This window comes from Aplidium turbinatum, chromosome 18 (assembly GCF_918807975.1).
Source record: "Aplidium turbinatum chromosome 18, kaAplTurb1.1, whole genome shotgun sequence".
NCBI lineage: Eukaryota > Metazoa > Chordata > Ascidiacea > Aplousobranchia > Polyclinidae > Aplidium > Aplidium turbinatum.
The window spans coordinates 6,370,672-6,388,198 of NC_137489.1; the positions used below are offsets into that span (position 1 = coordinate 6,370,672).

Below are 17,527 nucleotides of genomic sequence, written 5' to 3' on the forward strand. Positions count from 1 at the left end.
AAATCCGGGCCTGGTTGGAACTACGGGATCTCTTGTCAGTTTCGTTACTTCTACAAACCATCGTCATTTATACGTTTTTATTGATCTATTTGAGATCTTAGTTAGACAACTCTTTAACAAAACCATGTGAGCACTTCCAAATAAACGCTCTTGTCTTTAATCGCGTCTTTTTCATAACAAAGGCAATAATTCAAGAGCAGTGAAATAAAAGCAATGTTTTCAAAAAAATTATACGTTAAACTATGTTCCAATTTCGTTGGCAGAAATTCCGTGATTTAGGCCTTCCTCTGATTCTGTCTGTCAAGGTTTTGTCATCTGGGCTTAGCTTCATGATCATGTAGATCCAGCGAATATATGTAGACAATCTTGTGTACACTCCAGGGTGATTGATATCTCCACAACCAATGCCCCAGCTTGTGATTCCCCACAAGGTGTAAACCTCTTCGGAGTTCGCTGAGCATATTAGAGGCCCGCCACTATCGCCCAAGCAAGCGTCCACATCGCTTTTCTATAAAATGCATGAAACAGTAAGAGGGGGTAAAGCCTACCCTATATAAAATTAGCCTAATTTTAAGCAAAAGGGTTTTGTGGCGAAAAAGGGCTATACCGTATCAGAAGTGATTAATAGTTTGCCGGTATGCCAGTTCTAATTTTTCATGATTGTGCTTAAAAAAATCAAATTATAAAACGAAAAAAAATTGATGGATCATCGGCCAACGGTAGGCTATCTAAGATGAAACGAGAAGGGAAACAGTCAACATTCTATTCAGACTCCATCATAAACTTTCTCTAAGTTACGATATATCATGGCATCGAAAAATGGCATAGCCTACTTCTAATGAGTTGTGTAAAAATTTCCATTAACAGTAATTTTGCTTCCTGAACTGAAACTAACAATTATTATCTGCTTATTTTGAAACGACTCAGCTGATGTCCGAGTTGTCACAGATGTCAAAAGTTCGACAGTATTTGTGCTTGTTTATGAATATATAAATCAAATAGCTTGCCGGCAGAGAATGGAAAACAGATTTTGAGATGGAAAGGAATGGAAGATCTTGAAGATGAAGACAATCTTCCATCCCAATTCCTTCATTAACTTTCTAACGCTTTATCAAGACATGCAAAATACAGGTGCGCCGGAAGCGGGGGGGGGGGGGGTATGACCTCCTGCCCTCCATTTTTCTGTGGATGGGGGGCAGAGGGAGCAATGGTGCCCTTTTAAGGTCATGCAAGCTACTACATATTTTGCAATATAACAATTTCTGCTACCGGTATTCGCTTTTAGCCTGATTATAATCATTCATATCATTCATTTTTCCTTAAAGGAATATTCAAGACACAAAATTCTGTATCACAGTAGGTTACATCATTATAAAGTAAAGACGACTTCGTGTCCGATCATTCCTTGCCGACTTCGACATAGCTTGATGCCTTTCCGTGCCATTGTTCTTTGTATACCGGACACTTGTATCATTACTCTATAATTAGCTGATAGATGAGCATTATAGCTATATCTTATCGTAAAACTTTAGAAAAAATGACCTTTCAGCAATAAAAGTGCCCTTTTTTCAAAATCCTGCCCCCCACTCAAAAGTCGTTCCGGCGCCCTTGGCAAAATATTACGTTGCTTGCCGAAATAATTCGAACGGTACGTAATCCTTAGGAAAATACTGCTGTTAAATTTTTAGCTTAAATTTAGCCTATGGTTTTTAGAATTATTTAGGCTATGGCATATTCAACGCGGAGATCACAAAATGTGAAGATGGAATTGAAGAGATTTCTAAGATGGAATGGAAGAAAATCTCAGGATGGAAGATGGAAAAAACGTCTTCCATCCCATAGCCTACCTTGCCTGCCGGTTTCCACTTGGCTTGTAGGGGAGAGTGCCCAACAGTGCCCCGGGTGCCCACAGTAGCCTACCCTCCCATTGTTTTTCGCAATCCGTGACAAATTATTCACTCAACTGTACATTACCATGGTCACGTGGTCCGTAGAAGCTGCTGAAACTAAGTTAGGCAGAAATAAGTCATTGCTTGTTGTTGGCAGAAATAAAAGTTTGTTTTAGGGGGTAAAAAGTAAATTTTCAGAACTTCATAACTTTTTTTGTTGCAGTTTTTACGGTGGCTTCAGGGATGCTTTACAAGTTTTTCATGCTTGGTCAGTCACTAGACTAGGTTTCAGTAATAACGTTTCAGATCGTAGGCCTCGGTAAAAAAAACTGACGCTATCTTATCTTGTAGGCCCGTGGTTCCAACAGTGCCCCACCCTGAGGTCTCCTACAGTGCCCCAGTGGGGCACTGTATGGAACCCAGTGGGGCACTGTTGGAAGCCATGAGATTTTATTAATCAATATGCAGTGCCAAAATGATTATCAACAATATTATAGGTCTTGGGGAGTTTTTGGTAGCCTGTGTTTCTAAGTTTCGGCTGTGGAAGAAGCTTTTCGTGCCTGAACTATATGTAGGCCTATTGTTTAGTAATTTTGTCTGTCAAAGTTGGTTATTTTGCTCCATAAACCAAGCCATTTCTTGTGAACCACATGCCAATATAGGCCTACCAAAGTGTGTTGTGTCTGTATCTTGTGTTAATCATACCCTCCATGTGGCCAAATCAATGATGTCTTTAATCTCCTGCATTGATTGATTGATTGATTGATTAATTGATTGATTGAATTTTTATCCTCGGACTGGGAAAGCTTCTTGCAGAGCTTAATCCTAGTAGTTTCGGATACTTGTAGAGGCTTTGAATCACTGACGCAGGCCCGGTCACCGAGATTGACAGAGTGAAGTTTCCGATTGTTGAAGTCTTGTTGCCGGTGAACTATTCCATCCATTAGATGCCGCTGAATGGAGAGCAGTCCTTAACGTGCGTTGCTCAAGCGCACACCCCGAGAGTCGAACCAGCGCCGCTTGATCTTGAAGCTTCTTCGTTCCAGAAGTGACGCGCTAACCAATTGAGCTATCGGGGCTATTATTGCATGTTCTTTCACTGATTGACTCTTGAATAAACACCTTCCTTATTGCAATTGGTAGTTAGGGCTAGGTCATAACACCAAAGCTTTTAAAAAAGTAATTACAGCAACTTGGGCTGTTCTATAAACTACAGCTCAGTGTGTTCGCATGGTTCCTTGGAACCTATTCGCATTATTTCGTTTAAGCACAGTCACCACGACGAGCAGATAGCGTGTCCTACATCATGATAATTGTTGCTGTTATATTTTATGTCTGTGGTAATTGTGTAGCATATGTACCACTTTTAAAAGGCTTTGTCTTGACCTGACCAGCTCAGTGACATCCATCATGTAAAACAATACCGGTACTAACACAAGTTTCATACCTAGGGTAATCATTGCAAAAAGAGTGGCTCGACATTGCAACTAAAGACACCAATTACTATGATAGGGGCACTGTTGGATCTTACCCGGGGCACTGTTGGATACCATATCCAACAGTGCCCCACTTTGACAATGACAGGTGATTTTTAACGCCTGATTATGAAGTTTGTGTAAAACTTTTAAACTTTTTTTTTATGTGGAAATACTAAAGAAAAGGAGGAATTGTCACAATAGAAAAAAAAAATTGAAAAAACCTCAATTTTCCAAAAAGCGGAGCACTGTTGGACACTCTCCCCTACAACTTACCCCAGCACACATCATTATTGTTTCATTAAACTTGTTTCCAAACGATCGTCGGCAACGTCTGTTTGTTTTGATAGAGACTTGTGCAGTTTGTAAGCATTTTGGATAGTCGGTGGTGTCTGCAAATTACAAAAAGACCAAACAATTATTAGGCTAATCATGCACCTATAGCTTAACCTTCAAAAATAAAATGGTGGCAAGAAGCCAGAAGGGCGATGGCTATTGTGGCCTATGCAGTTGCAAATTTAGAAATAAAAATTGCGTGGTAGGCTACCATTCGTCTGACAAATCAAAATGCTAAAAGATATCAAAACTCTGAGAGAAAAAAATACGAAAGCTGACCTCTGGCAAAGCAAACATTTTTACTTCACTGTAAGTCTGAGGTTTTCAGCCTACCTCCAAGAAAAGTTTAGCAAACTTTACATTCTTTTAGTCACTGTATTTTTTTCTTTTGCAGCTGCATAATGTTTTCTGTGACGCCGCGTAGGCTATTTAACTATGATCACCATTCACCACTGCTGGATTTCTATAGAAGTATTATGATAGGCTACTACTATTTCAAATCACAATTGTCTTAATTACAAAAACATCGTTACACTTACGTTCTGTTTCATTTGACGCTCCCCAACCAGATATTCCGCACAATGTGCGCTCAGGGAACTGGTTCTCCGATACTGGCAAGCAAGCAGGTTTCACAAAAGTGCTGAAAATTATTTCAACATTAGGCTACTAATTATACAATTTGGGTAGAGAGGTAACTCTTTTGAATCATAAACAAACATAACTCAGCAACAACACTACATTTAACATTACAAAACAAAAAACAAAAAGCGAACGTTTTCGGCTAGTCATACAGCCATTTTCAAGCCTATAAGAAAAAATACATATTAAAAGAAATGCTAAAGAATCATATAGTATCACAGCAAAAATATGGTCAAATCTAAACATTTAAGAAACTGTCTCGTTCAAACAAAATGACAACTGAAAATTACACAGCACAACGGGTCAAGTATTTGAGAAGTAAAATTTAGTTAATTGTTTAGAAAAGGAATCAGGCAGAACTACGCAAGATTGACAGAAGCACAACACGAGATAGTGGCACAAACAAAGAAAATGCGAGAAGATTGACAGAAGCACAACACGAGATAGTGGCACAAACAAAATTCTCGCATTTTCTTTGTTTGTGCCACTATCTCGTGTTGTGCTTCTGTCAATCTTGCGTAATTCTGCCTGATTCCTTTTCTAAACAATTAACTAATTTTTACTTCTCAAATACTTGACCCGTTGTGCTGTGTAATTTTCAGTTGTCATTTTGTATGAGCGAGACAGTTTCTTAAATGTTTAGATTTGACCATATTTTTGCTGTGATACTATATGATTCTTTAGCATTTCTTTTAATATGTATTTTTTCTTATAGGCTTGAAAAGGGCTGTATGACTAGCCGAAAACGTTCGCTTTTTGTTTTTTGTTTTATAATGTTAAATGTAGTGTTGTTGCTGAGTTATGTTTGTTCATTACTAATTAGCCTACTTTTATATAGCCTACGTTTTTTATAGTGACACGGTCTTCGCGTAAAAGTTATAGCGATGCTGGTTGGTTTGAATCTTTATCCTCGGACTGACAAAGCCTTGATAGGTTATTCCTGGTAGTTTCGCATACTTGTAGAGGCTCTTGACGCAGGACCGGTTACCGAGATTAACAGAGTAAAGTTTTTCGATTGTTGAATTGTTGTTGCCTGGGAATTATTCCATTCACTAGGTGCCACTGAATGGAGAGCAATCCTTAGAATGCGTTGCTCAAGCGCGCACCCCAAGAGTCGAACAAGCGCCGCTTGATCTTGAAGCTTCTTCGTGTAGGCTAGGCTACTTGAAACAACAAAGACAGCTTTGTTTCGGTTGGGGATAGTAGCCTATATGCTATTATGCCCAGTTTAATTGTGCCTAGTGGTGATCCAAACATATTTTGGTGCCTTTTAGCTCAGTGGTTAAGCGCCCGAACTCAAGATCACGTAGCGCTGGTTCGGCTCTCAGGGTGTGCGCTTGAGCAACGCATTTCAGGACTGCTCTCTATTCAGTGGCACCTAGTGGATGAAATAATTCCCCAGCAACAACATTTCAACAATCGGAAACTTCACTCTGCCAATCTCGGTAATCGGCCCTGCGTCAAAAGCCTCTACAAGTAGCCAATGCGAAACTACCAAGTAACTACTTATCAAAGGCTTTGTCAGTCCGAAGATAAAGATTCAAAACCAAATAAAGAGAATTTAATTTCTACATCCAGAAGATAAAACTTAGTTAAACCACGCCTGGTTGACTATTGCTTGGATGATTTGGAAAGTAAGCTTATATCAAGCCAAATTTATATTTTTGATTGAAAATTGATCATAAACAGCTAACATCTTATAGATCATGGTTAACTTACTTAAAACTGACGCATTCGTCAAGTCGAACTAAAGCAATGTCATTTTTGGATGCAGGATAACTCTGGTACTTTGGGTGACGGAAAACTTTCCTGATATTCACATCTCTGGATTGCTCAAACTCGGCAACCGAGCTATATTGGGTTCCATCTTGATTGTAATAATCGCCCACTCTTATAACTAAGCGTTTCAAACTTCTGCAAATTCAAATGAAACATGTCAATTGGCTAAGCCAGAAAGCCTACCAAATATTCTATTGTGTAAGTGTTTCTGCAGGCACATCAGAGAAGCTGAGAGCGATATATTTAGTATTTAGTTTACGGTAGGGCGGTAGGCCTACCTATTTTTATTTGAAATTTTCATCTTCAACAAAATTACTCAGGATATTTTGATATTTAGCAAAATTAACTGTTAAAATTACGATAATACGTTAAACGAAATAGTCTATATTGGTGTAGCTTAGGCTACAAACAATATTCAGTTTGAATGGTGTCATTTAGTGGCGTAGCAATAAGATTCCAGCTCCAGGAAACGCAGGTTTTACACTTTTTGCACCTCACTGTGAGAAGTGTGAATGTTAGAACAATAGATAGCCTACTACGCCTTGAAACAGACGTCCCTTCTTGTCCCGCACACCATTTCACAGAAACTACGCCACTAATATTATTGTGTAGTCAAACGACAAATGCCACTTTCCGTGTTGAAATGTGACCTTTCTGTTCCAATAATTTAAACTGGAAATCATACGTAAATCATACAATAAAGCCTTATGCTTCAAACCGTAACAAGGTCACAATTTGGCAAATTGTCATTTCTAGCAAGTATTTGTAATAATGCGCAGTCCACTACATATATAGTATGACGTACGTTGGTGACGTGCTGAGGAAGCAGTGCGCAGCAGATATTACCCAACAGCTTCCTACCAATGTGGCGCCACAAACATGGGGATTTGCGTTGGGATTGACAAACTGTGGTTTCTTTCGAATGGCGACCTGAAACAAAAATACAATTTTTTCCATGCGTGTATTTTTTCGCTGCCTTAATCAGCCATCTATTAGGCTACTGGTTATCTTTCTCTGCCACAGCTTTTACATTCATTCCGGTCGTCGGGGACAACAGAAACTTAAAAAAAAGATACCAGTAGGCAGGCGCGGATTTATGGGGGGGGGCCCAGGGGGCCCGGGCCCCCCCCGAAATTTTGTGAAAAATTGTATGTTTCCGCATCAAATGGTTTGATATGCTTCTAAACAGCTGATATTAGTCCCTCGGCATCACAATTAATGAAAATGGTTGTTTTAATGTCCATTTTCTAGCATATCGTATATGTCGTAGTATCATTGTTCATATCTGTTTAGCTTTTTCTTTCTTTTTAATTGATTTTCAAATTTTCTGGCCCCCCCCGAAAAAAACTCTTAGATTCGCGCCTGCCAGTAGGCAGTAACAGTTTCTTCGCATAAAGCAGCGAGAATAAGGCGGGCTAACTATTTATAATGTAACATTGAAAAACATAGGTCTTCAGTAGCAGGTGGAAAACAGTACAGGCCAAGCTGAAAACCAAACTACTGTACCATTGAGTGGATACAAATAAGGTATTGTAAATATAACTACATCTAGCCTACCAGTAGTCTAACGTAAATTTAGGCTATTGACACAATTTCAAGAATCTCTAAACAATAGGTTACTTGTAATCGTCATTTGAGAGTTAATGTAAGATGATGTGTAGTCAAGCTTTTGGTTAAAGAAAAAAATTATATAAACATGAGTGAGAAGTAAACATGACCAATGGCTCAAGTAGGAATTTCTTGAGGTGAGAGTAACTCCAAAAAAATATTATACTTATTAATATTCCCCAGCAATTGGTGGAAAAGTCATGACCAATGCCTTCCTCCATGTTTGCTTAGGCCTACGTCACAGAACCTGATCACACAAATTTAATACAAAAGATTGACATATGGGTCATGGTTGAGCCACCCTGGATTGGACTATAAACACGCAGAGGTTTAAAGTTTTAAAAAAACAAAACAATGAAAACTATCAGAAAATAGCTTTCACAAAATGATGTTTTATAAGTGATTTTTGTGACTGACGTAATGAAGACGATCGCTGTCTTTCTTGGTCACTATATAAACCTAATCCGTGGTTGCGATCCTATAATTTGTTTTAATCAGTCCTACACCAATACGAAATATAATTACTGTGTATAAACTTAATCTTTGTAGCCTGCAACAACCTGATTTGCTCCTAATAACTAGACTAGTTCAAGTATCTGCTGTATTTAAAAATCCAGCTTGTGTGAACTGATCACAACCGGCTGAATCCAACCACTTTTATTAACCTTCAATAATTGTTTAAATTTGTAGCCTACTATTCGACATCCTTAGAACATCCTTTCTTAGACCTATGTAAAGTTTAGGCATATATTTAATTACGGTAAGCTTACAAACATTTACCTGCCAACTGGTTTGGCCTGGATAGGCAGGAACACCTCCGACTATTCTGAAGTTATTTGTGGTTCGTGTCCTTTTCTCACAAAATGGAGGAATAGGTATACGCCTTCCCGATTTAATTGTTCCGCATCCATCGACTTGCATCTCATTAGCTGAAAGGTGTCGATGAAACACGTTAGAAGTGGATTTCACTTAACAGCTGCAACTATATACAAACCCGTTGCGCATGGCCATACATACAGATCATACTCAGTTGCCGTATTCCTTGCATTACGATAGCCGCCTAAGGGGCTTCACATTTTGAAACTTCCACTTAGCCTACTTATCAGATTGATAGCCTATTATGTAACTAGAAAATTATAAGTGATGAAAAACTTCATACTTTAAGGTTCACTTTCATTAGTCTACCACTTTGATTGTTTTTGCAATGTTGTTTTAACTTATAGCAAAAATTCGCCAAAAATCATTTCAAAGTCGTGTGGGACGTCAACACAGTAGGAACTGGCATCAAAATATACGGATCATTCAATTGGTCTTCTGCTAGAGCGCACACCAGCTACATCATATCGCTTACAGAAAGTAAGGGCGCTTTATAAATATAACTCGACCCAATCTACTCGACCCAATGCCTGGCTTTTTTAAGAAACATGACAAACTATGTTTGCTAAACTTTGTTGAGACTAATTACCTAGCATTTCATCTGACAGCAATCGGAAAACTTCCGCCTCTGCACTTGCTCTCTGTGTGTGATAAGTTCTTATTGTTACAATTTTTTCCAACCTTACTCTTACATTTGCGTTCGAGATTTCAAATCTGAAATACAAGTAATAAAAATATGGTCAAAATAACTAAGAAATTATGAAACCAATTTGAAAAAGGTGAGGCGAGTTCTAACATAGTTATCCAAACTTGTAACGAGAGAGACGTCTGAATTTGGGCAAACACCAACACCAGACGAGATAGCATCTCTGGTAATGCAATTGAATGAGTTTCGATTTTAGCAGCATGATTGTTGCTTACTTCACAATGTAGATTTTTAACGACCCTAAAACGACCTGTTTTAGGGTCGTTAAAAATCTACATTGTGAAATAAGCAATTATGGTAACTTCACACTGGATGGCTTTGTGGTTGATTTTCATTGACTATTCGCCAGCACGGCTGCTGGCCCTGACACCGCCAATCCGGAACTCACGCCGAATGCATCATGAAGTGTTCTGGCTGCGAAATAGTATTTGCTCATGCTCCAACTCAACATCCAAAAAGCCGAAAAGGCCGTAATCACAATCCCAAGGCTCGTTAGCCACAAGATGACCCAAAAGCTGTTGCTAAATATTTTCTTCTTTACACTCATTTTGAGCTCTTCGACTGTCTCTACATTCGGACCAATTGCAAATCCATTTTTTCCACAAAAATAAGCTGGTTTTTACGTTAAAAGTAACTGCCTACCAAATCATTCCTGTTCATAGCAATGAGGACTACTTTGAGGCTAAAGGAAAAGTTGTTTTTGTTTGTGGAGGCGAAGATATGACACAGCAAGCAGGGTGTCAAGTAAAACGGAATCCAGAAACTAGAAAGTTGAACAGAAAACACCAGAACTAAAGGCTGACAGTCCCGAAACCAGAAATTAACAATGCCAACCACGCTACACCGTACTATGTTATTGACGTGAGAGTCACAGATCATGGATTGAAGTGAGAGTCACATATCATGGTTGCAGCTACGAAAGAATCCCGTTTTGTTGGAAATATACTACTGGGTGGGAGCGTTGCAATCAACCAAATGCACAATGTAAACATTATAACGAAACCGCAAAACTACGTATGTGTGAGGTAATTGCCAGGATGCGACTAGGCATGCTTGGAAATCTAGTGCTTTAAATTCCATTGCGAAACGCAAGAGTGCGCGTAAGCCTACGGGTTGCACAGATTACATAGATTCCAGAATTTTGAAGTGAAGCAAGAGTGGGTGACGTCAGAGAAAGCTCGCAGGAGCTACAGTCGTCGTATCCAGGCTTACGCCCGGTGGTTAAAGATTTAGACTAATAGGACTGGAAGGCAAAGAAGCCAATCTTCGTGTCCACCTTAAGGCATGCCTTTAAGTGTCATTTCAAAGACCCAACCGCATGCTCATGAGTGGTGTCGAACTGGCGCCCTGTCGCGTGATATACCAAGACTCTCACCACAATGCAGCCGACCTAAGACCAAGCTGACGGTTTACACGCACCATTAATGTGGTGAATTATGGCCACCTCGAGATGCGGCCTGATTTGTCACATTTTGCAGATTTTCATTACAGCTAGTACTGCTAGTGTTTGACTGACATTTTCAGAGATGTTTTTACTTTTTGCTGTCTCCTAATGATGTAAAAGCTTTTTGTTGCCTTGGGGAAGCAATAGCAAATGAGAAAAAGGAAGTTGAAAAACGTTGAATCAGACTGTTATTGAAAAATTAATAGTCTTACTAAAATCTTCGAAGTCAAATTGTCTTTTTTTTCAGCATGTGAAGATGTTAAAACCTATTGTGTCATGTGGGGAAAACAGTAAAAAAAACATAAAAATACAATTTTTAGAAATATTTATTTAAACATTTGCCCAAAGTTAGCAAAATCTGGAAATTTCTGCAAAATGTGACAAATCAGGCCGTATCTTTAGGTAGCCATGGGTAAACTAAGAAGTTTTGACTACTCAAAGATGGTGTTCCTCAAGGTTTTATTATTGGCCCATTCTGTTAAATGCTTCTGCTCACAACTTGCTACAGTACGCTTACGCCAATGGCTTGACAATTTTACATCTGTCGAAGCATTGGAAAATATTATCAAGGATTTTAAACATGCCGTAGGAAAAGGAGTAGTCCTTGTAGATGATTTATAGCTTATCTTGCTGAATAGAAAAATCATCAAAAAAAACAAAAAAAAAACAGCAGCTTACTATCAACTTTTCTGCAAGATTTTTAAAATGAATGAAAACAACAAGATCACCAACCTCTCTCGTTGCTTTGAAGCAGCAAGCTCTTTTTATTTTTATTACTTAAGTTTGTGTAGGCTTAGAGATTAGTAAATAACTTACGGCTGTGTAAACACCAAGTTCCCATTGAGGTAAACCATTATAGATCTTGAAGTAAATCTCAAAATTATTCTGAAGGGTTTTTTGGGTAGTATAATGCTTTCATCCTGTGTAAAGGTGCAGTTGCCTTGATACCGTTCGTGACTGCGATACCCAGCTTGGAAGTACAACTAAAAATATTAATTAAAGTATAGAGATAAGCAGTAACGTAGGCAGAAAATTCTCTTCGGAAAAGGTGAGATTACATATTATCCTTGTATTTTTTTGAACTGAGCTACCTTACTTTGCAATTACATTGCCAACTTTTATTCTGGAAAAAAACGAAAGTAAACCGGTATGGCAAGACAAAAAATTTTGTGAATAGCTTACTATAACGAGATGTTTTAAGCTAAATGAAAACGCTTCGATCACTGTATTGTAGCTTAGTAGTCGCTGTATTTAGTCGTTATAATTTATTTTGCTATCAGAAATTTTATAAATTGTTTTAATCTTCATCATATGTCAAATGCAAAGATTGTTTCATTTCATAAGAAATTTCAGTTGGCATAGCTAATCAAACTAATAAATTTAAAAAATATTGAGACATTTTCATAAATATTCACTGTAGGCTACCTTTCCCAGCTTTCAAATTGTCACACAACGTGTTGAAGCTATAGCGCTACCACATTGTAGTATGGTGTTTGTAATACTTACTTTCTATGTAAAATACATAAATAAAATACTTGAGAAATATGAAAAAAAAATACGATGACCAAAAAAAGAAAAATAATAATTTGTACAAGAAGACCACAATAATTAATAAATCATATATATATACATATTTTTAAGGGTGATGTGAAGGTGTTACCCGTAATTCCCTTGTATATAAACAATTTGAAAAGTGTATATAAACAATCTATAAAAAAAAAAAAAAATTGAAACAAGAACATCTCATTAAACAACCTATACTTAAAAATAAAGCCGTTAAAGGGGATCAAATGACATGTGTTTAAGTACACGATGCTTCAAGTACATAATGCTTCAAGTACACGATGCTTCAAGGCGAACACAAAGAGACTGGTTTCATTGCTTAATCTAAATTTTGTCGACTAATCTAAATCTTCAAATATCCGGTAATAACCTGGATACTACAAAACAGATACCGGTACTTGGAGTGTAACAACGTCAATTTCTACTAACGCTTTATAGCATTTTATTTAACCTACAGTTACTTTAGCTACATCAAAAATAATCTACCAGTTTATAACTTACTATGCGTCTGGCACCTTGAATTTGCATTTTCATTACTGAGTAATATTGGTTATTGGGTAACGGATGTGTTACGTATAGCGAAGAAGGCCTTCGTATGTGGGCCACCTCTCCTTTCCACTCAAAGAGCTCATTTTCACGAACACCATGATCGAAATTAATAGCTGGAAAAAGAAATTTTGAGAGGTTGTTAAATTTTTATTCATCCGACTAATAAGTTCCTCCACGCTGTATCGTTACTATAAAAATCAAACTAAAAAATGATCTGACTTTTATAAAAGTTGCAAGAACCAAGGAACTCTCGGTCGAATCTGGTTGCATTTTAAAAAGCTTAAGCTTGAAGGCCATGAGTCACCATAACAGAAACGGTGCTGTGATATGTTTTATAGATTACCTATCAAGCACAGGTCAACCAAAGCATTTATATCATTGATTCAAGAAAATTTAAATTTAAATTAATGTAAGCATAGCAATTTCTTCACCAATATTCACTTTTCAAATTCTTGTTTATGTATCAAATTGCTAAAACTGAACCGTTTTCTGTTCTAAATTCATGGCATTCAGAAAGTTTCTATCAAGGCAAGCTATTATTGTTGTTAAGATTATAACAGTTTCTTGATGGCAAGTAGAATGAAGTAAATACAATTAAATCTCCCACCAGAAAAGTGCAGTTTGTTTTATTAGTAGTTTCATGACATCTGTTGACACAACGGACTTTGCAGCGGTTTTTAAGGCCTTCATTGAAAAGTTAAACATAAAAAAGCTTGAAAAAAATGCCTGAAGATCGTCACTTATGAAGATTTTTTATTGACGCTCTATTACCAACAATTTATAAAATAACATATTGTTATTATTTGCCCATTGCAGAATGGCATAGTGTTTACACTTACAAGAATAATGCCAAAGAACGTCTTACCTACGCTACACCTTGTTTGTTGATGAAGCAGCATGACTAAGCATGCAAATAGAAGTCCTTTCATCATTTTGTTTGATACAATTGAAAACCTATGGGACTATAATACGTCTAAACATTAAGCAATTAATTTAGTCTCCATAATAAAGCACTCATCATATATTTAGTATAGTATAGGCTATATTAGGCTAATCTACACTGCACTTGGATGAAAACAGTCAAAATAGAACAGGATAAAACTTAGGAAAAAGTCCTGCCAGCAGTGGAATGATCAGCTTATGATAAAGACGATATTAGTAACACAAAGTAATCAAAGCCTTGACACTAACACGATGAAAAACAAAAAGGAGGCATAAAAGTGAATTGAGAGATTATTGACAATGGTCAGGAAATGATATGCTCAAAATGGCGTTCAACCTTCGCATACCAAACGGCAACATCCGATTGACATCTAGAAAATGAAGTTTCGTTTTGTTAAGAAACTTTTTAAAGCTTTTTTGTCTGAACCGTTGTAAGCCTCGATTATTTGATTAGTAGTCTCTATTGAGATTCGATGCCAACTCGTCAAGGATGTCCACAATTTCCACCATGCCGGAAGTTCGATTCCCTCTCAAGACAACTCGAATACGCACCACTGATGATCACAAACAAGGGTGAAACTCGAGTTTGGCGTCTTTTATTGCAGCAAGTTTTTTGACCAATGGACTGTTTTGCTAAAAATTTAATGTTTAGCAAAAACACTTTTAATGTAGCCTATTCTAACCTACCCTTTCACAATATCAGGCGTTGTGACAGTGATTCGTCAGCAAATTTCTATAAAAGGTAAATTTTTGGACAACAGTTAAAGAGAAGTCTTGCATCCCAATCTGCAGACACGATAGAAACTTATTTGCGCATTTCTTTACGAGCCAAAGATTTTTCTCATTTGTATAAAATGACGGAACGCAAGTCACTATATTCAGTGGCGTACGCAGGGGGGGGGGGGCATTGGGCCATGCCACCCCCCCCCCCCCCCTTAAAAATGTTTTAGTAGTTAACGACGTAGATTAAGGCATTTAATATGTTTTGCATTGCTCTGTCAAAGCAATTACTGTAACAATGTTGTTTTATAGACTAAGCCAATACGAAATACATGGCCCAATCCACCTACCCTACCCCAGGTATGCCAATGTAGCATAGTGTTCTGTAAGCCTATTGCAGTGATCAGTGAGAGAGAAATGGATATAGTCTAAACTAAAACCATACTGGGATATCATGAAGACGTCTGGGATATCAATGGCCATTGGCGTAGCCAAGGGGGGGGGGGGGGGGGTACTACCCCACTTGGCACGCGTGTGACGTTACAATATTGAGAATGATGCTTTCAGTCTCTTTATGCTTGGGAATGATGCTTTCAGTCTAAAAAAAACTAGCCTAATTTTAAACAAAACTGCATTAAAAGAGCGAGTTTTGCCAATACCAAACATTCAAACATCTCAGCCAGGAATTAACAACAAGAAAACATAAAGACTTAGCTTTATTTCCGAAAAATGCCGAAGAAAACATGATCTTATCCTTTTGCTATGCCACCTGACAGCACCATTTTACAGGAATATTCATACCCACATTTTTGTTGAAAATGCTCTCAAAATGCGCCAAATTCAAAGTAATTTTTCAAAATTTTCTGGGGGAAGGGCCCCCAGACCCCCCGCCGCTGGTTGTCGTCTTGAGCGAAAGCGCCGTCGGGCTTCGCCCGCCGGTCGTCAAAACCCCCCTTTCAAAATTCCTGGCTACGCTACTCTTAATGTCCCCCCCCTTGAGAAAATCCTGCGTACGCCACTGACTATATTTATGACGGATAGGCTTACCTCAGTGCTGCTTCAAGGTCATGCTGCTAATACCTCCTTCAAATTGACCTTTTAATTCGAATGAATCTTTTTAAAAACTAAATTTACAGCATTATACAGTAACTGAACGTAGCCTATTATTTTATCACCATCGTGATATACACCCTCCAGGATCACAGATTGCACATTAGGTATAGCGCTGTATAAATGCTGTTATCGTTATTAGTCTTAAAACGTTGCAATGTTGTTTGTGACGCAATCCTGGGCTGAAATGTAATCACTTTAATGGTGAGGTATATCAAAACTTAGGAGCAAAATGGTTGGAACGCCTGGTTAATCTAATCAAAAAATAAAGAGCCCAAAATGTAGATACTAAACTCATGTTCAGCAAACAAACGTTTCGAAAACTATACTGTCTTCATCTTCAGTGTTATAAATGTAAGCAATCCCTGATGCCGCATAGATTTAAATTGAATTGCTGCTGACGTCACAAAGACTCATCAACAAGCTATTATGAAAGTAAAAAACGTAATAGAAGTCAGGTTTTTTCATGAAATGATGCGTAACAGAAGTCAGTATTTTACGATAAGACTTTACGAAAAAACAAATTACAATTTACTGGATCAACGAAATGGGTTTGACAAGTCAGAATAAGTGCTATACGGTATATCAGTTCAACAATTAAATAAATATAATGGTGCAGATGCCAAGTCCAAGTTCAATTGCGGAGATTTTTCTTTGATGAATAACGTTTCCAGAATTTTCAATTTCCTTGAGTCCTCCCCTCTCCCTAGTATTTCAACTTCTTCAAAATTAATCTTGTGGTCTGCATTGGTGCGCAAATGGTTTGCAACCTCAGATTCTTTTGAATTTTGATGATCCGGTTTGTGTTCTAAAATTCTTGTGTATAGATTCCTTTTTGTTTCTCCAATATAATTTGCTCCACACGAACAAGACAGTTGGTACACTACATTGGAGCTTGATAATTTGGATTGGCGGTCTTTAAAATTAAAACGCTTTGAAAGATCTGTGGTTTTGTGGACGAAACGAATAGATAATTTTCCTTTGGTTAGTTGAAATGCTAAATGTTGAAGTTCTTTGCGTATTTGGTATGACATGTCACCGAGAAATGGCAGCTTAAAGATTAAAAATCGAGTTTGATCTTTAGATGATTTTTGGCTGGGTGAAGTGCTGTGTACTCTGTTCAAAAGAGTTGCAATACATTTATTTACGAATTTTCTGGGGTAGCCATTATGCCCAAGCATCTTTTTAATGATTTCAAATTCTTGATGTATAGAAGAATATGAATTGCAGATGCGGTAAGCTCGGGAAAGAAGAGAATTAACGAGATTACGTTTGTAGTGAAAAGGAACAAAGCTTGACCAAAGGGAATAATGTCCAGTGTGTGTAGGTTTTCGATACACATTGGTGTTGATGTTACCTTCATCCGTTCTACTAACTAGAACGTCTAAGGAGGGTAGACACTTGTCAACTTCTGCTTGATTTGTAAAAGATATTTCTTTTCTTACGGAGTTAATTAATTTAAAAAACTTTGTCGAAGAAGAGGAAGTTGGAAAAATTAAGAAGATATCATCCACATAGCGGCAAATTAAGGTTGGTTTTTCCATTTCGGTAGCACGAAGTAAAGCTTGGTCTATCACGTAGTTCATTAAAACATCGGCCATGAGTGGGGCAATGGGACTTCCCATTGCTACACCATCTATTTGTTTATAGTATTTTCCATTGAACTGAAAAGTCGGCATCAGGGATTGCTTACATTTATAACACTGAAGATGAAGACAGTATAGTTTTCGAAACGTTTGTTTGCTGAACATGAGTTTAGTATCTACATTTTGGGCTCTTTATTTTTTGATTATATCAAAACTGTTGTACTGCTTTTATTAAGTTTTCTTCACTATACGTGTAAACAATTTCTATATACTGTACAAGAAAGAAAAAACGATGCAATGCAGTT

The 17,527-nt window shown here is 37.6% G+C and overlaps 1 protein-coding gene across 1 annotated transcript; it reads right to left on the reverse strand.

Moving 5' to 3' along the window:
* Positions 1–62: 62 nt before the first annotated feature.
* On the reverse strand, positions 63–13,838 carry LOC145787378 (neurotrypsin-like). The gene is made up of 10 exons (XM_082599110.1): positions 13,730–13,838; positions 12,817–12,977; positions 11,569–11,735; positions 9,192–9,316; positions 8,507–8,655; positions 6,924–7,048; positions 6,059–6,253; positions 4,240–4,340; positions 3,641–3,756; positions 63–508 (listed from the first exon to the last, which is right to left on the reverse strand). Exons 1-10 carry the CDS (start codon positions 13,794–13,796, stop codon positions 236–238), a joined length of 1,479 nt encoding a protein of 492 aa, XP_082455236.1. The 5' UTR covers positions 13,797–13,838; the 3' UTR covers positions 63–235.
* Between the last annotated feature and the right edge of the window lie 3,689 nt (positions 13,839–17,527).

Bases quoted from the DNA above. Each gene is read 5' to 3' on its own strand.
- LOC145787378 (XM_082599110.1), bottom strand. From the start codon at position 13,796: ATGATGAAAGGACTTCTATTTGCATGCTTAGTCATGCTGCTTCATCAA. The intron at 9,317-11,568 runs GTAAGTTATTTA...CTTGTATTTCAG, and splicing joins AACTTGGTGTTTACACAGCC to ATTTGAAATCTCGAACGCAA. The intron at 7,049-8,506 runs GTAAATGTTTGT...TTTTTGTTTCAG, and splicing joins CAGGCCAAACCAGTTGGCAG to GTCGCCATTCGAAAGAAACC.